Genomic DNA, 22,572 nt, shown 5'->3' with positions numbered 1-22,572 from the left:
AGGCCCCACCTGAAATCTGTTAAATCAGAATTTGCAATTTACCATAGAAGGTTCCAGATAATTGTACCCTCAACCCTTCTCAGGTCCCAGCTTAGTGGCAGCCATACCTGCCACTGGTAGTCTATTTGGAGCCCTCTCCCAACTAGCTGTTTGGGTGTGGAAGTTGTTTCCTGTTCTAAGATGGGTCTTGTGAGGACCCTGGAGTGAACAAGGGCCAGTGTGAGCATTGAGCTGTATAGTCACTAGTCTCTTTCTAATTGTGCCATTAGTCAGCAGTTCTGGTCCTTATGCCCTAACTTCTTGGGCTGTTTCCTCTTCCTATACCCACCTTCTCTCTCCTAAACTGGAAGGAAAGTAGCTTTCCACTCCCTCTCTTCCTCTCACAGGTTTCTATACCACCTTAAGTCATGGAGCTGTCCTTACTGCCAGTTTCCTTAACTCTTACTAATGGGGCCTCCCTTCTTCAATAATCTTCCAAACCAGGAGCTCTGGCTTTATGTGTCACCACCTTAAAGCTTGAACCTGGCTTTCTTTGCTTTCTTTTATTTTTTTTTATTTTTTTATTTTTTACAGGGACAGAGAGAGAGAGTCAGAGAGAGGGATAGATAGGGACAGACAGACAGGAATGGAGAGAGATGAGAAGCATCAATCATCAGTTTCTCGTTGCGACACCTTAGTTGTTCATTGATTGCTTTCTCATATGTGCCTTGACCGTAGGCCTTCAGCAGACCGAGTAAGCCAGCAACCTTGCTCGAGCCAGCGACCTTGGGTCCAAGTTGGCAAGCTTTTTGCTCAAGCCAGATGAGCCTGCGCTCAAGCTGCGACCTCGGGGTCTCAAACCTGGGTCCTTCTGCATCCCAGTCCGACACTCTATCCACTGCGCCACCGCCTGGTCAGGCTCTTTGCTTTCTTGAATCAGGACAAGCTGACTGTTGGGCAGATAAAATATATTATGCTCACTTGGTTAAAGATGGCACTGCCCACATGGAAGTCCATGCCCAGGTGATTGCTTGGGATGGGCGTGATTGTATTAATGTGTGTTGGGGGCGGGCTGTGGGCAGGCAGGATCCTTGTAGCCTAGGGCTTGGTTTTAAGACTAAGCCTTTCCCACCCTTTTTGATGTGGGGCAGTACAATCCCATCATGCCCCAGATAAGTGACTTTGTGTTAGAGACTTCCCTATTTTGTATGTTGGATTAAAGGTTTTGATTTCTGCACTATAAATTGGGGCAGACCGAGAGCTTGCTCTCTTGGTTTCTGAGATTAGCATTAAAGGAGAGAGCAGAGAGGAGAGCAGGGAGAAGGGCCACGTGGAGGAGGCCAGAAGAAGCAGCCAAGATGGTGGAGTGCTGAGTGAGAAGCCAGTTTGTGCAGAGTTTGTACAGGGAGAAGGAAGGAGATGGGGAACAGAGGTGAATAAGGCTGGTGAGCTAGAAACCTTTGGTTCTAGGAAACTCAGATAAGTCAGTAGCTTTGTGAGCACTGAATGAGTGGGTTTTAGAGCCCAGTGTGTGTTTTTACTTGCCCGCCAGGTGCAAGCTAGGATTAAAGATGATGGCCCACCAGTTCTTGGCTTCGTTTTTTCATTACCATCTGTCCAAATCCAATGCGAACCTGCATGGGCCAGGCAGCTGTGATGGTGGCCATGTATACTGGCTTTACACTGACCATAGCCAGGATCAGAGCTGGCTTCAATACTCTTCTAAAGTTTTATTTTAGAGTCCTTCCTTCCTGCTCAGATGCCAGGCAGGTCTTTCCCACCTACATTTGTGCCAAGCATAGATTGTCCCTGCTTGTTCTCTTTTACTCAAGGGAAATAAACATACTGCCCACATGAGACAAAGCTGCTCATATCAAAAAGTGACTTGTTGGTGAGACACCCCCACATACACTGACCTAGAGTCTTTCAGTTCACTGACCATAGCAGGAAGTGCTTGTCAGTAGTGGGGCCAGGCTGAAATACAAAGGTAGAATAAGTGGCCCGAGAGGGATGGACATGTGGGAGCCTGGCAGAGCCTAACACAGTCTGGTTGGAACATAGTGTCGATACTGTGTGAATCTGGATGGATAAAAAGGCCATTAGATTTGACAAAATGTGGGCTGTTAACCTTTAAAAGAGCAATCTCAGCAGAAAAGTAGGGCCAGGAGCCAATTTGCCATGAATTAAGGAAGGAATGAAAAGCAGGGGAAAGGAGGCAGCTGATAACAACATTCATTTCAGACATTTGTGAGTGGAAGGAAGAAGCTGTGAGACATAACAAAATCAAGTGACATTTTTGTAAGATAAGGGAGAATTAAACATTTTTGAAGGCAGAGGGAAAAGAGTCTGTGAAAAGGAGATATTTAGAGACAAACTCAAAAGAGCAAAAGAAGGATCTTTGGAAATCAAGATAAGAAAAAAAACATTAAAAAGAAAGGGATTACCTTTGAAAAGGAAAGACTCCTTATCCTCAGACACATTAAGAAAGAATGAAGGAATAAATGTAGAAAGAAAATACAATAGAAATGTTTGTGGGTATATAATTGGTTCACAATAGTCTTACAGTCAACAAAGTAATAGGTAAGGATAAGAAATGTGTTGTATTGGATTCAGGACTTCCATAGAGTCAAAGATTTTTTTATTGTAGGAAAAGCTTATGAAAACAATCTATTCATGTGTTCTCTTCATTTGAAGAGATGGAAAAACAGTGAATGAATAAGATAACCTGATTTGCTAAGATAGGTTTAAAGAAATATAGTGGCTGCCTGACCAGGCAGTGGCACAGTGGACAGAGCAGTGGACTGGGATACAGAGGGCCCAGGTTCAAAACCTCTAGGTCACCAGCTTGAGCACAGGCTCATCTGGCTTAAGCAAAGGCTCATCAGCTTAAGCGCGGAGTCATTGGCTTGAGCGTGAGATTATAGACATGACCCCATGGTCACTGGCTTGAGCCCAAGGTCGCTGGTTTGGGCAAGGGGTCACTCACTCTGCTGTAGCCCCCTGGTCAAGTCACATATGAGAAAGCAATCAACAAACAACTAAGATGCCGCAACAAAAAATTAATGCTTCTCATGTCTCTCCCCTCCTGCCTATCCCTATCTGTCCCTCTCTCTGTCTCTGTCACACAAAAAAAGAAATAAATATTGTGGCTGTCAAGATTTGATACTATCTAGAAGAATCCCTAAAGATGATAAGCAAGAGATAAAGACAGAATTTGCCAAGTGTAAGAAATGAAACTAAAGCAAAGGCTGGGCCAGTGTTAAGCTTGGGACTAGAGATGCAGTTCAACACTAAAGCTAAAGAAGTTGAATTTAATTTGTTGTTTGTAGGACCTGAGCATTGTGCTTCTGCTCTATCTTATGACCCAAGAGCACAGAGACAAAGAAATGAAATGCAGGAGTGATAGGGGTTGGAACTTAGTGTGGTTCATCAATGAGCAAGAATGAATGGGAGCCTAGGGCTGTAGAGAAGGCAGCATGAAGTGACTTACACAGTTTTGTCAGTCAGGGGGAAATCTTTAAAATAACCAACCTCTTCATCTTCTCAGATCTTGACCAGTGAATGTGGAGACTGTTCGAACTGTGTCCAAAGTACAGGTCTTTGTAAACTAAAGACTTACAGTTCCATTCTAATTCCTCTCCTAACTAGCTACATAATCAGAAATGAGTTATTCTGATCCTTGGTTTTCTTATTCACAAAAGAAAGATAATAATATTCACTTCACAAATATGTAAATTCCCCAGAATTTAGCACTAAGTAACTAGCCTGAAGTAAATATTCAAAATGTAGCTGCAAATGGTCATAGACATAGGTCCATTTTTCTAATGAGATATAAACATACATCACAATTATAAGGAGATATAATATATCAAAGTATTAGATTATTACTATAAAAATAGAATTGTGGTATATGTCTATTGAGATCTCTTTTAAACTATGTCAACACAATAAATTAAAATTAAAAAAAGAATATTTTTTAAATTTTCTATAATGAATCAGAGTATTCTCTCAACTCAACTCCCACTACATAGAAAAGTAAAAAATTATCAAACTTGTTGGAGAATAGACATTGCCTGTCAGTGATTCTGAGGGACGTAGCCTTGAGAAACCTTCAATACCGTTTTTAGATGCTATATTTTTAAAGCTCATTGAGCACCATTCTCTCCCACTGAGTTTACATAGCACCAAACCTTTTCCCCTACAGTTTCCACCTGTCAGGACAAAGTACAGAGACCCAGCTCGAACTAACACTGAACCAACCCTAATGCCTTCCTCCTGCGTTGTCCAAACAAGAACAGTTTAGGTCTGATAACTGATAACTCAGAACTAAAACAAGAAACCAGTAGTCAGACCATTGTCCACTCTTCTCATTTTTAAACACCTGAAACAGAAACAGAGGTGTCATTGATTTTTATTTTCATTACATACAATATAACTTATTTTTTTATTTAAGATTTGCATGGGTCAAGTATGTCTACAAAGACTTTCTCATTAAAGAATAAGTTAGACATTCAAGTGTCTACAACTTTCACTGTTTTCTGAAGTAAAATATTTTAACCACCCCCAAAAACATTCATTGAAAAAAGTTTTTAAACTACTTTCTGTCAGCCTGACCCTTCTTAGCCAGCCCAAATATCTTTTCTAAGTAAAGCTCCAACCCCCAAATTCCTTCTGGAGTCTCTTTCTGAAATGTTGTTATGTGTGAACATTTTTAATTTTGATGGAGATTGGAAACTGGGCCTGAGATGTCTACCTTGAACAGACCAACTTGAGACAACCAAGATTGTGGAGAGCAGGCTCTGGCACCATGGAAACATAGCGGCTTCCATGAGGACCCACAGCTATTTGCGCTGATCCATCCTGCAGTGCGTAGCTCTATTTGAAATATTTATATCATAACCATTATGTTGTGGCTCGCACAACCCAGAGTTTATCTCCATCTTCCATGAATCACACAACTGGCTTGCATCAATGGTAGAGAACCAAGATTGTTACCAGAGTGGTTCTTTAAGTTTCCTTTCTGGGCCTGGGCAACTGTCCCACTTTTCAAGGAAAAAAAAATGAATTCTGCAAATTATAGAGCAAAAAACTTAGCTCCATCCCTCCACCACCCCAAAATGGAATCAATTATTAAACACATTATATAAGGACTCTAAGTAACAAAGACGATAGAACCTGCGGAGGTCAACATAGATTCTCTGAGAGTAAGTCACAGTGAATTAACCTCAATCCATTTTTGATCATGACTTCTAGACTGTGCTCAGATCCAAATACATGTTGTACTTGGATTGCAACAAAACCTTTAGCAATCAGTTAAACTCCAACAATAATGAATTTGCCTGAACCCAGATAGGCACTAGTGTTTGAAAGGAAATATCATAGCCATATAGCTTTGGCACCATGCCAAAGCTATCTTTGAAAAGAAATGCTCAGTTTGGGAAAATAAGAAAATGGGTATCATTAGAGAAAAATTTCTTTCTATTGATTGCAACATAGTAGTAGGAATAATAATGGCTGTTACCTATTGGAGTGAAAAGGTATCCAATAAAATCAAAGGTAAAACCTAAAAACTCCAGATTATTAGACACAAGCATCCTAGAACTATTTATGCTTTTGACTCAAATTTTGTACTTCTCATCCTATTAAAATTTTAAACCATCATTTAAAAGCTATACAGTATGTGGTGAGTAATGCGTTCTGTGGATAAGTGGGTAGCACTTAATTTTATGTTAAGATTACTATAAAAAAATTATACCATCTTCTTGGGGAATGTTACTATAAAGGAGTTTGTAATTGCTCTGTGAAGTAAATGCAGCTTTGGGTTATAGAACTGTATATAGAGGGGCAGTAAGAAGATGAGTTAACATAATGGGCTAAAGAGCCAGAGTGTCACTTTCTATCTAAGTGATTTGGGGACAAGTTCATCAAACTCTGTGCCTCAATTCCTCATCCTTAGAATGGAGTTACTAATAAAACTTAGCTCTAGTGATGAAATGACTAAATGAAATAATGGATGTCAGAGCCAGAATACTGTCAAACAAAGCCCTGTGCTAAGTACCACATATCCCACATCTCAGTAATCCTCACAACAATCAGTGAAGAGATATGACCACTATACATATTACAGATGAGGTTCAGAGAGGTTAAATACCTTGCCCAAGTATTTAACTTAGATAGTATTGGCAAAGCCAACATTTAAACTAAAATCTCTCCAGCCATGAAGCTGGACTCTTGAACACTATAACAATTAACTAACTGTAAGGTAAGCACTGGATCCCAGAGAAAAATCTGAAACCCATCCTGAGACCTGTGTATATCAGAGCAGTGCTAGCAACAAGAGTGGCCTCTTGTTCATTTCCCAAGTGTTAGGTGGGACTCCTTGAATTCCTGCTGCTAAGAACATCACTGGTCCCTGGGACTGAGGTAAAGCTGTTTCAGCGGTCAGAAGAGCAGAGATACAGAGGCTGGGGGCAAAGACCAGGCAGGAACACCACACAGGCACAATGGTAGTGCTCAGCATTTATTCTACCTTGACTTTTGGAGAAATTCAGGTAGTCCACGACATGAGATCCTCCCACCCTCGACCCTGAGTGAAGGGTCAGTGATCTGCTGTAGCAATGAAGTGAGGGCAGGTCCTAAGCTATGCACCTGGCTTCACTGAAAGGTCCATTAGTTACAAAGGTTGGTTCACCTCATTACTATGGCCAGTTCCTCATACAGAATTCTCTGGGTCTTCTCAGATCTGCACCACCACACCATCACTCTCACTCTGACCTCTGTCCAAATTGTTAGAATTGGGTGAACTTGATGCCATCTGCTAGTTTAGCCCAGAAGATCATAGCATCTAATATAGTTGACTAGGTGAGTCAAATCTCTCCCTGAAACAAATTAAGAAGACTGTGAAAACCCAATTGGAATCACAGAGAAGCAGACTTCTCTGTTGGACAATTATATCCTCTCAAATTCCACAGACACATATGAGCAGAGGAATGCCTCTTTATGTTGGGTTCTCCTAAAATCTACAAACTATGTATCCACAAACAACTTCACCTGCAACAAGGGGTTGAGCAGTCTACCGAGGTAGCAGGACTGTCACTGGATGGCAGGAGCCGGGTTCATAATAGTCGGAGCTCCAGACATTGCCATCTGTACATTTCCCTTCAATAGCTCCATTACTGGCTGAGCCCGCACCTCAGTGACAAGTAGAGAGGCAATGGGTAAACATGTAGATTGATATGCCCATGGGGAAGTACCTGATTGCCTAAGCATGGGGCTTAGAGCATGGCTTCTTTGCCATCCACTGCCTTCCAGTGGGTTTTCTGGGATCCCTATTCTAACACATAAAATTTGGAGATGAACATCCCACTGTTGAATTAAATGGTCCAGTGGTAAACTGGATGTGAGGGTGTATTGGCAGGAATGTCTGTCCTGAGACACGGAGGGTGCCCAGCATGAAAGGGTCACAAAAAAAGTCAATCTGCTATAGTATGCCAGAGAGCAGATTCCAATATGAGTCATAAAAACAAGAGGTGTGAGCTGCCAGAGAGTGAGGTCGACCACTCGAGATGGAAACAAGAAAGTCTGAGGCCATTATGAATAGACACAGGAGTGGACTCCTGGCCAAGCCCAGCTTTCTCTCCAGTTTTCTAGGTCTAACTCCATTTATAGAGTCAGGAATGAAAGAGGCAGTGCTCTCTGTAATCTGGCTTATTTAAAATTCCCTATAGCCCTGGCCGGTTGACTCAGCAGTAGAGTGTCAGCCTAACCTGTGGAAGTCCCAGTTTCAATTCCCAGTCAAGGCACACAGGAGAAGTGACCATCTGCTTCTTCACCACTCCCCCCTCATGCTCTCTTCCCATCCCGCAGCCATGGCTCACATAGTTTGAGCGAAGTTGGCCTTGAGCACTGAGGATGGCTCCATATCCTCCCCTCAGACACTAAAATAGATCAGTTGCTGAACAATGGAGCAGTGGCACAGGCAGAGCATTGCCTGGTAGGAGGCTTGCAGGGTGGATCCCCGTCGGGGTGCATAAGGGAGTCTGTTTCTGCCTCCCTGCCTTTCATTTAATAATAATAATTTTTAAAAGTCCCTGTAAACACAAAGACATATATACATATTTACCCAAGAGCTTACCCATCATATTCTGACACTATCATGGAAAGAACTCTTAATCCCAAACTATGTTTGTGTTAACCTCACACATTTACAAATTCTGTTTCAGTTCACATTTAGGGTTGTAAAATAGGTAAAAGCTAATTTTAAAATATTTTCAGGGAAACATTCTTCTTTAAGTTATCTCATAACATGCAAGAAATATGACTCTACCACGCTATTCACATGATACCATTGAAGAATTATTGAATTTGGAAGTGGACACTTAGAGAAGTCCTAGATGAAATAATCTACTTTAAAAGGCACCTTTGAGGCCCTGGCCGGTTGGCTCAGTGGTAGAGTGTTGGCCTGGCGTGCGGGGGATCCGGGTTCGATTCCCGGCCAGGGCACACAGGAGAAGCGCCCATTTGCTTCTCTACCCCCACCCCCTCCTTCCTCTCTGTCTCTCTCTTCCCCTCCCGCAGCCAAGGCTCCATTGGAGCAAAGATGGCCCGGGTGCTGGGGATGGCTCCTTGGCCTCTGCCCCAGGCACTAGAGTGGCTCTGGTCTCAGCAGAGCGACCCCCCAGAGGGGCAGAGCATCGCCCCCTGGTGGGCAGAGCGTCGCCCCTGGTGGGCGTGCCAGGTGGATCCCGGTTGGGCACATGCAGGAGTCTGTCTGACTGTCTCTTCCCATTTCCAGCTTCAGAAAAAAAAATTTTTTAAATAAATAAATAAAAAAAAACAAGGCACCTTTGGCCTGACCAGGCGGTGGCGCAGTGGATAGAGCGTCAGACTGGGATGTTTGAGACCCCAAGGTCGCCAGCTTGAGTGCGGGCTCATCTGGTTTGAGCAAGGCTCACCAGCTTGAGCCCAAGGTCACTGGCTCAAGCAAGGGGTCAATCAGTCTGCTGTAGCCCCCAGGTCAAGGCACATATGAGAAATCAATCAATGAACAACTAAGGAGCCGCAACAAAGAATTGATGTTTCTCATCTCTCTCCCTTCCTGTCTGTCAGTTCCTATCTGTCCCTCTCTCTGAATCTCTCTGTCTCTGCCACAAAAATAATAAATAAATAAATAAATAAATAATAAATAAATGGCACCTTTGTATTGTGGTTTGTTTTTTTTTTTAAGATTTTATATATTTATTTTAGAGAGAAGGGAGAGAGAAGAGGAGGGGAGGGAACAGAAAGTATCAAGTTGTAGTAGTTGCTTCTTGTATGTGCCTTGACCAGGCAAGCCTTGGGTTTCAAACTGATAACCTCAGCATTCCAGGTCGATGCTTTGCCCACTGCATCACCACAGGTCAGGCTATTTTTTTAATCTTTAAACAATGCTCTTACTCCCGAACACTTTGCAACCATAAATCCCTTATCTGAGAACAGCGCTCTTTGTGAGTGAGAGTAACATTTGTGTCCCCTGTGACACTGCTGAGCTGGCTTGTGCAGAGTGTCAGTATCACAAAAGCGTATCATTAAAAAGCTTATCTTCCTTGGTAGAAGCCAGCAAACAATTCGTTTTCCATTTTGATGTCTACACAAGTGCTTCCCATTCACGTAAGGGCAATAAATCCCCCAAGCCTGACTAAATGCAGCGGTGGTGTTGTTCTTGTGCATTTTTATGGTCGTTGTGGAGAAAACAACTTATTTCCATATTCATTGATTCATTTGGAGCCTAGGGTGCCAGTGGGACTCAATTAAGAGATTGATCCAAATGTCTTCAAATAATTTCAGGCTTCACTTGGCATAGGACGCTTCCATAAACAGACATAACTCTAATTCTGGATTCCTGAAGGAGAAGTATGAGCTGCTTGATTAAAAACAAACAGGTTAGGGCTTACTAGGATTCACACTCTTCCCAGAGTTATCCAAATGAATAAAAAAAGCTAATTCCTCCTAGGATCCAATTCCCCTGTGGATCCTAAAATCCTAGACTTCTGTTTTGCTGAGCATGCAAGAGAAAACAGATGGGCATGGCAGTCGCATGAAAAAGCCCTCCTGAGAGCCATAGAGAAAGAAATGTGTCCACACAGTCCTTTGAGATGACTGTCCACCTGCTGCCTGTTCCTCAGCCTCAGAGTTTTCAATAACTTCCAAGAAAGATTCACTGTCCAATCCAAAATTGAGTGTGAGCCATTGTACAAAGCTAGAAAAAAGTCAGAAGATTGTCACATTACTAACCATGTGTTGTGTATCTAACCATTTTGTTGTCTATCACCTGGCATGACAAGAAAGCATGCTAAATTCGGGCTTGCTGTGAGAGTAGGAAGACTACTATTCCTTTTGAAAACCACTGTATGACCTCAATGAAGTGGCTGAAAATTCTCACTCCATCATATTACTTCTCCTCTCCCCCATAAAGGAGGCAGCCTATATTTGTATATACATGTAGCTATTTTTAATGCACTTCAAATGTTTGATTTCATGTAAACCAAACAATAGTTAACACATAAGTGAAAATAACCTAATACAGTGATACCTCGGTTCTCGAACATAATTCGTTCCGGGAGAACGGTCGAGAACCAAATTGTTCGAGAACCGAAACAATGAAACCCATAGGAAATAATGGAAACTGGATTAATTTGTTCCAAGCCCCAAAAATATGCCTATTTACTGGTGCTTTCTCACAAATAACGACTTCATTGATGCTGTCACCTGCTAACTCTTTTTCTTTAATGAAAATAAGAAGCAGCTTTTCCATTTCCTCCATTATCTGAGGCCTTTGCTTTGTTAACAATGTAACACCTTTGGCAACATTGGCAGCCTTTATAACAGCTTTATTCTTAAGGAAAGTTGAGATAGTAGATCTTGGCATGCCATACTCAGCAGACAGATCTGAAACACGTGTGCCCTGTTCATATTTGGCAGTGATTTCTTTTTTCAGCTCAATCGTTGTTCTCACAGCTTTCCGCTTACCTTTGTCTGCATTACCACTTCTGGCTTTCTTTGGACCCATGTCTAAGGGTTAAATTCAGTGTACAAAGCGTGCACAAAGCGTGAGTCTCTCCACAAAGCGTGACTCTCACCACAAAGCGTGACTCTCACCACAAAGCGTGACTCTCTCCACAAAAACGTGATTCTCTCTCTCCACAAAGCGTGACAAAGCGTGACTCACACTGATGACGCAGGCAAGGCACGCTCGGCCGAATGAACGCCATTCGGCTCAACTCGGCTAATCTCGGACGTTCGAGTTCCAAATATTTGTTCGGATTCCAAGACAAAATTTTCTCGAATTTCCTGGTCGAATACCGATTTGGTCGAAAGTCAAGGCGTTCGAGAACCGAGGTATCACTGTATTCTTTTCCTTTCCACATGTTTATGTTTCCTCCGTCTTTCTAAAATGTATAATCATTGGTTTGTTCTCATGTTTCTTGCATGACCCAGACAGTATCACAGCAAAGCAGAAAAACCAATCAAGCTTATAAAATCAAGATAAGAGCTACTGCTGCAAATGAGCTGCTGCACAGCTACTTTGACTGCGTGACACGGTGACCCACATAGGAATTTCAGGGTTGCTAACATGCTGAAATTCTGAACTTCATCCACTTTATTCCAGCCATACTGGTTTCCCTTCCACACTTCCCTTTGAAATAAGATGCTTCTCATCATTTATTCATTTAAACACATTGAATGAGTACCTTCTTTGTACCAAGCAAAGTGCTGAGTGTCAGAAATGCTAACTTGAGTTGAGAAAAAGTCCTCACCTTGAAAGAGTCTGGCAGTAGAGACAGAGGTCCAAATAAATGAGTATAATGTGAAATGTGCTTTAATCAAGGAGTATGAGGCTAGGCTGAGGTGGAAGAAGGAGCAGATCCTCCTCCTGCAAGAACTAAGCAGGACTCTTAGAGGATGTGACCTTCCTACATACTCTCTCAAAGGAGTCCTGCCTATAAGGACCTACCTAGAGATAACAACTGCACTCATAGCTAGCATACAAAACAATACTGGGAGCTGCCATTAGAGAAATTAGAACAAAGTGCTGAGACAGTTCAGACTAGCGGTATAGCTACTGGAGAGATCAATGGAAGGGACATTTATAGAGGCATAAGAGTGTTTGTGCAAGCAGAGATGTGAGAGTGGGTTAGCAGGACTTGGGCAAGCAGAGAAGGACCGTGCTCAGGGAGCTGGGTGCTGGCTCATGGCAGAGAGTGGCAGAAGATAAACCTTGAAAGCCAGGTTGAAGCAGGATTACGGGGGGCTTGGAAGTAGATTAAAAGTTCATGTGTGCTTGGACAAAAAAAAAGTCTTTGTTCTCCTTTACCCCAAATGTGAGTCTTGATTTAAGGAAGAGCTTATTCTAGTCAGAATACAGGCATGTAGTAATGCCCACCTTAAAACAAAAGCAAGAACAAACAAACAAACAAAAAACCTCATTCACCTTACACCTTTCTCTAGTGACTATAACTTCCTCTCCGCTACTTTTCTGCAAATCTCCTTGAAAGAAGGGTTGGAATTCTATTTTCTCTTGAACCCACTTTGATCAGATTTTTGGCTATACCCTCCAGCAAACAACTCCCATCAAGGTCACCTGTGTCCTCCACATTACCAGTCCAGTGGTCAGTGCTTAGTGTTCGTTGTCCTTGACCTCGCAGAGGCCTTGGACATAGCTAATTGCTCTCACTGTCTTGTATCTATGCCTCTCTGGTGAGTCCCTCTCAGTCTCTTTGGCTGGTTCCTTGACTTCTCTCCAAACCCTAAATGTCATAATGTTCCAGAACTGTATTTCTGGGTTCCTTCTCTGGCTTTGTTCACTTCCTCAGTGACATAATCCAGTCATATGGCTTTAAATATCACCTATAGATACACTGATAACCTCTAAATTTCTAATTGCTCTCCACCTGAGCAATTTCTCGGGGTTGTGTTTTTAGCAGACAACCTTTAGTAATAAAGTAACTTTTCCCCTGTGGTCCCATTCCTGGCAAAGAGTGAGCTTGCTTTCCTTGTTTCAAAGGTAGCTCTCAGTGTCCTCTTCTGCAACACAGCCTACTGAGTGTGCAGAGGTCCATCATGGCACAAGCAGCATGGGGGACACAGCGCAGATACCAGGCTCTTGCTGGCTGCTGTGCTGTAATAGCCTTTGCCTCTGATCCTTCAAGCGGCAGACTAACTTGTTAGCTTATAAAAGTAAAATTTCAAATGATAGCCAGTTAACATTATGTAGCTATGCTTTCTTTTATAAGGAACTTAACATCTTAACCCAAATAACTGCCCACAGAAGCTTTCTACTCACAATGTTCGGCTTAATGATTTTCACAGGAATCAAGCTATCCACAGAACAAAGCGTGTCCATCTCTGCCTGCCTCCTATAGGCAGTGTTGGCCAAGATTTTTTGTAGAGTCATTTTGAATTGGAGGAAAAATCAACTAAAGGAGCATTTTAAAAGCTGTGTGTTAAATCAAGAAGCTCTTGTCATTCTTTATGGGTTCTCTGAAGCTTTAGAGTTTAAATGTTGGTGTGAATGCTGGGAAATTTAAGAAAGGAGATAAGGGGTTACTTTTGTTTAAAGATCCTTTCGGCTTCCCTCCAAGTCAGCAATTCTATCCCCCACGGCTAGACCTGAGCAAGCTCTCCTCTCTGCACTCCCTGCATAAGCTTTTCTCAGCATGTTTCACCTAAAAGTGATCCCTTAAGACACCCGCTTTTAGAGATGACTCATTTCTTTGATTCATTCTTACTAAGACCCACAATTAGCAAGACACACAGCCAATGGTCCTCATCCTTGTATCTACATGTGTGAAACCTGAGCCTGCCAATTCTGACATGAGGCCTACAGGCCAAAAACAAATCAATCTCATCTACAAATCCTACTTACAAAACTAATCAATCCCTACATAAAAAGGTGCTTTGTAATCTACTCTTATGTCATTTGCGATCATTTAGTATATATATAAAAAAATGGGATTATGCAGTCAGAATTTATAATATAGAGAAAAACATTAAATACTATAACTGTAGAGATGGATGGTTCTAATGGAAAAGAAAAAAGTATCTTTAAAATAAATGACTTTTGAAACTTAGTAAAAGCAGAAGTAATCAAGATTATTATCCTGATGTTATTTATTATTTTGTGTGTCTTTGCTATTAGCAAGAAGGCATTATATAACATTTCTTGGAGATAAGCAGAAAGCCACAAGGACTATTTCAACTCATATTCTAGGAAACCAAGGACACAACACAATAGTTGGCCATTTACGATTTTGTGATTAACATGATGTCTAGACAGGTTCTCAGGAAAATAACATTATGAATTTAACAGCAGTTTGGTTAACCACAATAGCCAAAATAATTTTGGGGATAAGTAGTTTATTAGTGTGCCCATCAATAAAGCAAAAGTAAAAGGATATATTTTAATTAATTCATTTGTCAAACTGTTGAGATTTCAGCCGGCAAATTTTGTTTGAGGGCCTAGAGAGTGACCCAGTATTTCTATTATGGCATGTCCATATCTTACTGCTTCCAGCTAATAGTACTGTGTATTTTAATTACCTACCTAAAGTCCTTTCCTGTCATCTATCAAGATATTATTAAAGCCCATTAGTGAACAATTGGATCTGACAAATGTTCTGTTGCTACGCACTAGTCTGTTCTTTTAAAACTTGGTATTCTCACATTTTATTAGTTTAAAAAAAATTCACTGCATAAGAAAGGATAATATGCTGTCATTATAATTTAAAAACCTATTCTTACTTTCTGTTATTTGGAAAAGAAGAAATAAGTGTATTGACTAATTCTCTTCAGTACAAAGATGATGAATCTTTTTAGAAAACACAGTAACCCAATATTTTTAGGATAATCCATGGCCCTAAAACTACAGAAAAGAAATAAATCACATAATATAAGTAGAAACATATTTTTTTAAATATATATTTAAATGACTTTGTTGTCCTTTGTCTTTATAAAAGTACTTCCATGATCATCATCTTATGCAATTCTTTTAACTTGCTTTTCACTCTTAGCCAACTAGTCAACCCATTTCTATTTAGCTTGGAAGGTAAACAGAACATTGGGATTATTAAGAATTTTTTCTAATAAAATTTACATTATAAAGATTTCTTAAAGGGTTTTTATATTTGTATCCTTAAATGTATAAATATGGATCCTGACCAGTTGACTCAGTGGATAGAGCATCAACCCCCCATATAGACATCCCAGGTTCAATTCCCAGTAAAGAGAAGTAACCATCAGCTTCTTTCCTATGTCCTCTCCCCTTTCTTTCTCTCTTCCCCTCCTGCAGCCAGTGGCTCAATTGATTCAAGTGTTGGTTCCACACGCTAAGGATAGTTCAGTTGATTTGAGCATCAGCCCTAGATGGAGGTTGCCAGGTGGATTCAGGTTGGGACACATGCAGGAGGAGTCTGTCTCACTATCTCCCCACCTATCGCTTAAAAAAATGTATCAATATGTAACAAAGCAATTTATGGTACAGCCATTAGCAGTTAATATTTTCCAGGTCTCTTATAATAGCTGGAAAGCAAACCAGAGTGGTTGATGGGGTAGGTTTTGTATTAGGTCAAAATCTCTTTATCAGGATGGAATTTTTTCAACCCTATCAAATCAACTCTACATATTGACATGTGAAAACAGTGTCTCAGCATTAAGTTCACTGAGTTTGCTCTCAAGGGGCCTTCTCATCAATCCTCTGGCCTTTCTTCCAGGAAATGCCAATGAACCAACCAGTAAATGCTGATGGGCCAAGCATGCCAAATAGAATGAGCTAATGTTAGAAGACACAGAAACACATTCCCCATCAAAGAGGCTAATAATATGCTAATACATACTTTAGGCATTATTGTCATCTCAAAAGAAGACAAAATAATTTATCTTTAAATCAACATAAAGGTGTAAGTAGAAGTGTTATAGTTTTTTTCTAAAAATGTATACTCTATTAGAAAAATAGAAAACTAATATTTATTATAATATTGAGCTATCATGAAGGACTTAGCTTTATACTAGAAAAAGTCTATAGCGCTCAATCAAAATATTTATCTTTACTTACCTCACACCAGTACAAATGAAAAAGTAATCATTTGAAAAATTTCACTTACCTGAGTTTGTTGTAAAACAAAATTATTTTGGAATACAAAAGTCATTGAGCAACTATAGACTATATTCAATAAGCAACTTCCAAGATTAAAATAAACAATGCAGCATGTAAATTTCAGTCTGTAACCAAAATAACAAAATTAGTTCAGAAATTTTTTTGTTAGAATGATTCACCCATTCTGCTACTACTCTTCTTTTTGCAAAACAACTAGAATAGACCCACAGTATCAGTGATCTCAGTTATGCTGAATAGGAGACTCTTGATCTGTTTGATTGTCATTTGATCCAGCTATTTAGGGTTCAAAAGACTTCTGATTTGTCTATGTTTGTGTCACTAGAACTCATGTTACATGAACTCACTGAACTGTTTTTCAAGCAAAAGGGCTATCTTCAATGTAAGTCATCCAAATAAGGGTATTTGCATATAAAGATACATAAATGGAACATAGATTCCAAAATGGAACACATATTAAAAGAAGTGAACTAGATCGTCCATGGGAGCATGGGGAGACAATATTACTTCCCCGTCTATTTATTTTTATCTAAAAACCTAAGAAAAATGGTTTTTTAACAATATCTTACATGTGGTTTAACACTGGTAGTCCAACTAGGACTACAGGTAAGAAAGATGCCCATGTGACTGAGTTTCTAGCATCATCCTGGGAGGAAGCAGGAGTACCACTGTATGATGGGATTGATGGGGACAGGCATGTGGATGTATTGAAATTAATTACAATTTTTGTGTACTGAGTTAAGTGGGTTTACAGTCTTATATTGCCTATTTAAGAAAAGTACTGCTCACAAAATGATCATGTGGCTTATAATTTCCAAGAATCTATGGGTTGAAGATAAAAGTAATTATGGACACGTGCATGAAAAATATTTTTAAATGGCAGAGTGACATGTATAAGTCTACACGTCTAGTATAACTTCTCTGTCAGATACAAAACAACAATTTTTAGTGATACTTTAATCAAACTGAAAAGACAATAGTTTTATAATTTATATAGTCAAGGAAACTATTAGAAATAAGTGCTGTTTAAGCTCATTATATTCTGCTTTTAGAAATATTCATAGTAAAGGTAGAGAAACACAGACTAGATGTACGAACAACAAACTAATGGTGGCAATTGGTTCTCCAATATTAAAAGATGGCATTTCCTGGCCCTGGACGGTTGGCTCAGTGGTAGAGCATCGGCCTGGCGTGCGGGAGTCCCAGGTTCGATTCCCGGCCAGGGCACACAGGGGAAGCACCCATCTGCTTCTCCACCCCTCCCACTCTCCTTCCTCTCTGTCTCTCTCTTCCCCTCCAGTGGCCGAGGCTCCATTGGAGCAAAGATGGCCCAGGCGCTGGGGGTGGCTCCTTGGTCTCTGCCCCAGGCGCTGGAGTGGCTCTGGTCGCGACAGAGCGACGCCCAGGAGGAGCAGAGCATCGCCCCCTGGTGGGCAGAGTGTCGCCCCCTGGTGGGCGTGCCGGGTGAGTCCCGGTTGGGCGCATGCGGGAGTCTGTCTGACTGTCTCTCCCCGTTTCTAACTTCAGAAAAATACAAAAAAAAAAAAAAAAAAAAAAAAAAATGGCATTTCCTGAGAGGAATGGATTAATACACAAAATGACTTCTCAAAGTTTCCATTCAAGTTATTTTTTTTAAATCAACGTATAATTTTACTTCATACATTAAAACTTAAGTAACTTCATCAATATCACTTCTCCTTCCTTACTGTGGCCTAAACTATGCAGAGAGCCTACTGAGTTCTTAAAAATACAACTTCACAGATGTGGTAGCAGAATAATAGTCCCTCAGAGATTTCCACATACTAATTTCCAAAAGAGTATGAACTAAGGTTGTAGATGGAATTAAGGTGGCTCATCAGGTGACCTTAAAACAAAAAGATTATCCTGGATTATTCAGGTAGGTCCAGTTCTTGTTACTCTAACCTTTCACCCTCTGAGGGACTTCTTGGCCTTATTCTAGACAGTCTAAATGTGGGCTGCAAGTTTAGAGTCCTAATCAACCGGGGCAGTCACAAACACCAGATATATTATTCTCTGCATTCAGCCTCTGACACTGAATAGTGTCCTTCCCAATGTTATTTTATAAGGGAGAAGGAGGAACAGACTGTAATGATAGAGAGAAAGGCAAGAAGACAGACTATGTAACAGCTATTGAGGTATCTCTTTTTCATCAAAGTACTTATCAGAGTAATTTTAGACCAAACTAGATTCAATGACAGTTTTGTCCTCCAAGAATTACAGTGTCACTGGCTCCAAAGAATAAAAATTGTCTTCTCAGTGTAATTGAAAAAAAATGTGAAAAACTAGAAAGCCTAAAACCACCTGCATATATTCTTTTAACCACTAGTATCCAAAGTATAAATGATCTTGTCTATTTTATTTTATGACTAACACCTGAAAGTGACTGAATTTTATTGTGATGTAATTAACAAAACAGCATGGTATTTAAATAGAATTTACATTATCTGAGCATTTAAACAATTAAGTAAATGATTAGAGTTTAATTTATAATTAATATATTTTGATTCCTTTTTTGGTTATTAAACATCAAAATAGTTTTAGTGATAATGAGTACAGCTACAAATTGCTCTATACATAGTCAAAACTTAAAAATATATGTTCAGAATAATCTGTGGTGATCTTACAAAACCTGCTAATTCCAAATCAAAGTCTAAGTGAAATATCTAGAAATTAGTTTTTTCCCACATTCCTGTATACTTTTTTAGGAAGTTACTAAAATTAAGTAGAAATGAAAAGCCTTCTTGAAATCATAGCTATTATTTAAAAACAAGATTTTTTTCTATTACAAATTTATAGACACAATATATATTCTTTATTAATTGGATTATAAAGACTCTTTATGGACATTTTGCATAGATTCTTAAAGTATGTTTTTTCCCCTTCCTTGCAGTTGGTTGGTTTTGTGTATGCCTGTTATGTGATCAGTATTTTCATGGAAGAAGAGGACACCTGTAAGTATTGCTATATCTCCCTGTGGGTTTTATTACAGGGCTGTAATTCATTACAGGACTATGAAATAATTTGTATTTGGAATTTAAAATGACTGATCTCACCATAGTGGAGTTACAATCAAACATTTACAAAGCAAAATGCACTCAAATAAGATGACACAGAGTATTGAAACTTTCCAAGTTGTGTACGAAGCTACCCAGAGACACAGAAGCCTACAAGTTGCTGTCATATCGTGTCTTAGTAACTTTTCACCAGAGACCTAAACAATATACTGAGAAAAATTCAGGTTTGCTTTATACATCACCAACTTTAAGTCTGTTGGCTACAGAATTTTGAAATCTGATTTATAGCAATAACATCAGTACAACAATACACATTATAACAAGATCTGTAAGTATATAAAATACTCAGAAAAAATTAAAAGTGACAACCTTCAAGGCAAGATGTAAAAAACAAAGAGATGCTAAAAAAGCTAAATAATCACATTTTAGCGAAACACTCAAAAAAAGATATATATACCCTGAGGTTATGTAGGTAGAGATTTGCAACATAGGTCAACAGCTGGCATGTAACATATTAAGCACCTACCTGCTAATGTACAAGGCATTTTCTGATACAACTCTGTTATGGACACAGTAGTACTAAAGGAAATTTTAATTTATCTAAAAATCATGGTAATTAGATAAACAAATCACACCCAACTATAGCAGACATTCGCTTGTATCATTGCAGTTACTGTCTGAGTTGTAAAGTTGACTCTAACAACATGAGGGTAAGTTTCTAGCTAGCCATTACAACATTCTAAAACACAGCTCCAGAGGGGTCTGATGAATGCTTCCTATCAAAAAGATGTAGCGGATGAAAGATAAACTGTAATTCAGACAATAAGCTTTCATCTCAATTCTTTTGAGCAAGTGAAATAAGTATTAGAACCTGAGATAAAACTCATCGGGCAGTGAGAACATGCAAACAGACTGCATCGTATCATTTATGCTTGCTTGGAGGGTATTGCTTTTTTATTCTAGATGAAACAGAAAGTTTCTGACACTTCAAAAATGCGGCTGTAATGACAACTCTTCCCACTACGAGATTAATGCCAAAAAGTCTATTCTCGGGAGTTCCATTAGTGGCTACTTCCACAATCTGACAATGTTAATGTACAAAAAGTCAGCTGCCTGCCTCTGACTTCACAGATAAAGCAGGCAGCACAGCCAAAACAACAGGCTGAGGATGGACAGTTTTAACTGGAAACGAGACTGAAAGGAAATGATTAAAAGTGGGTATGAATAAATACTTCAAAAAAATTGAAACAATAATACATCTCAACTGAATCCCGTATGGTATTTTTGAGCAGATACTGAAAGGATCCTCTTTTTTTTCCTCTTCACTGACTTGGTGGGAGGCTCTCAAACGACGCCAATGTATGAGAAAGGCAGAATAATCAATCGTCTTTATCTAGTAGAATAAATATGGAAAGGACTTTTCCTTTGAGGCCTGTGATTTTAAGCAAAGCTGGGAAATGCAAAATGATACACCAAATAAAAGGCTCATCTAAAATTGGGTAAATGTTTTTTGCCCTTTTATCCGCCTTATTTTAGAGTATTCATGTCAGTGTGTGGGGGTTGTATTGCTACTGGCAGATATTACAGTTCCATTGACTTTGTTGTCTTTAATTAGCTTAAGTTTCTCTATAGAAACCTCTGAATCAGCTATTTTAATGCCTATCAAACAGGGATTGAAGCAGCTGCTAGCAGCCTATTCCATTAACGATTTAATTCTAATGTTTGTTACTGGGGTCATACATTAAGTTACAGAGAGACATCTGGACAGAGTAGTTGCGTTACCATCAATTCAAATAATACTTAGAGTTTGAAAGTGTCTTGGGTGCTCAAAACAAAGTAAGTATGCCGTAGACCAACCTGACATGATAATCTGCTAGAAGAGAGATGGCAGTAAAAGGCAATCACAAACCTTTTAGTCTGATGGTTCTCAAGCAAGGGTAATTTTATATTTTTTATTGATAGAAGTAGGAATCAAAAGTGCACTTGTAATTGAATTGTCTCAGAGTCTTCAGAAGGCAGATGTGAACAGAAAGAAATCTATGAAACCAATTGCAATGATCTCATAGACTAGTACAATTTATGCCAACACTTAGCTTTTAGGTGCAGTAATCAACTGCCCTTTGGATATGACATTACCAACCCACAGCCAAGAAGATGTGTCTTTTGAATTGTTTGGCAAAAGGAAAACATAAAACAAGGAAACAATACTGCTAGCTTTCCAATTTGTCTAAGTATACTTCTGGAAAGCTTATTCTGAAAGGTAACTGCAAATCTATAATATAACGTCACAGTATTCTGGCAGATAATATATCATATGTGATTTCAATTCCTGTTCTAAGTAATGAAAATCTCTCCATTATTCAGAATGCAAAGTTAAGCCTGTTCTTATACTGAAAACTGTCTGCCATCCTTAACAATTAGTGAGAGCTACCTGCCTTTCTCCTCTGCACTGCTCAGTGGCTCTATGGGACTAAACACTTCAGTGACGGACATTTCTGAAGGGTGCTAAAAGCTTGAGGAAATATTTAGTTCTGATCACCTGCCTTCATAGTACTTCTTGGCATTTTTGCTATTTCCTAAAAATACCAAAATCAGGTCAAAGATAATGAAAATACAAAGCTCACAAAAGATAGAGTGTTGATAGGTGGGGTCAATACTTCCTATCATTCATTCTAATGAAAAAGCATATTTATCTCTCTTTGTTTCTTTTTCAAGTTCTTCTTTAAATATCTATCCATCTCTATGAGCACTTTTGTGAGAACAGGATACTTGGAACATGTAATCATAAAAACCCATCACCGTCTTGTTTGTGAATCATCTACTGCTGAACATGAACTTGTGGGCTTGTTACTATCTTGTCAAATTTACTAAAAAGTATGTTTTAATTCAGGAAACTGCAGAGGTGAGGCCAAAGATGCTGAAATTCGTATTAAGTTGTATCAATACTTTTTTCAGAGGATCTGTTCCTAGCACTGCTCCTTCTGATGTGAGCTTGCCAGTTACAACAGGGACATGTGTTTGGACTCACAAAAGCCAGTCTTGGTTGTATTTATATATGTTGAATGGTGGGAGAAAAGTATATTGAAACTCTAACAGGGTTTTTTTTAGATTTTATTTATTGATTTTTAGAGAAAGGAGAGAGAGAAAAAAAATGGGGCAGGGGAGGAGCAAGAAGCATCAACTCATAGTAGTAGTTGCTTCTCATATGTGCCTTGACTAGGTAAGGCTGGGAATTTGAACTAGTGATCTCAGCATTCCAGGTTGATGTTTTAATCACTGCGCCACCACAGGTCAGGCAACCCTAACAGTTTAAAAAAAAAAAACGAACCCCCTCCATGTGTGTTCAATATTTTTCACTGAACAGCTCAAAGTAGCTCTTTGTGCTGCCATCTGACCCTTGCTAGTATACTT

At 39.6% G+C, this 22,572-nt stretch overlaps 1 protein-coding gene across 2 annotated transcripts in view; it reads left to right on the top strand.

Annotated features, from left to right (window-relative positions):
* Positions 1-22,572, top strand: part of NKAIN3 (sodium/potassium transporting ATPase interacting 3) — a 609,298-nt gene that overhangs the window by 546,293 nt on the left and 40,433 nt on the right. For both annotated transcript variants that reach the window (XM_066378991.1, XM_066378990.1), the window contains exon 5: positions 19,038-19,098. In XM_066378991.1, coding sequence (XP_066235088.1) covers positions 19,038-19,098 — 61 coding nt within the window. The remainder of the gene's footprint in view (positions 1-19,037; positions 19,099-22,572) is intronic.

This window comes from Saccopteryx leptura, chromosome 3, assembly GCF_036850995.1.
Source record: "Saccopteryx leptura isolate mSacLep1 chromosome 3, mSacLep1_pri_phased_curated, whole genome shotgun sequence".
Lineage (NCBI taxonomy): Eukaryota > Metazoa > Chordata > Mammalia > Chiroptera > Emballonuridae > Saccopteryx > Saccopteryx leptura.
Note: the sequence above shows the minus strand (reverse complement) of the source record. Positions and strands in the feature narration are given on the sequence as shown.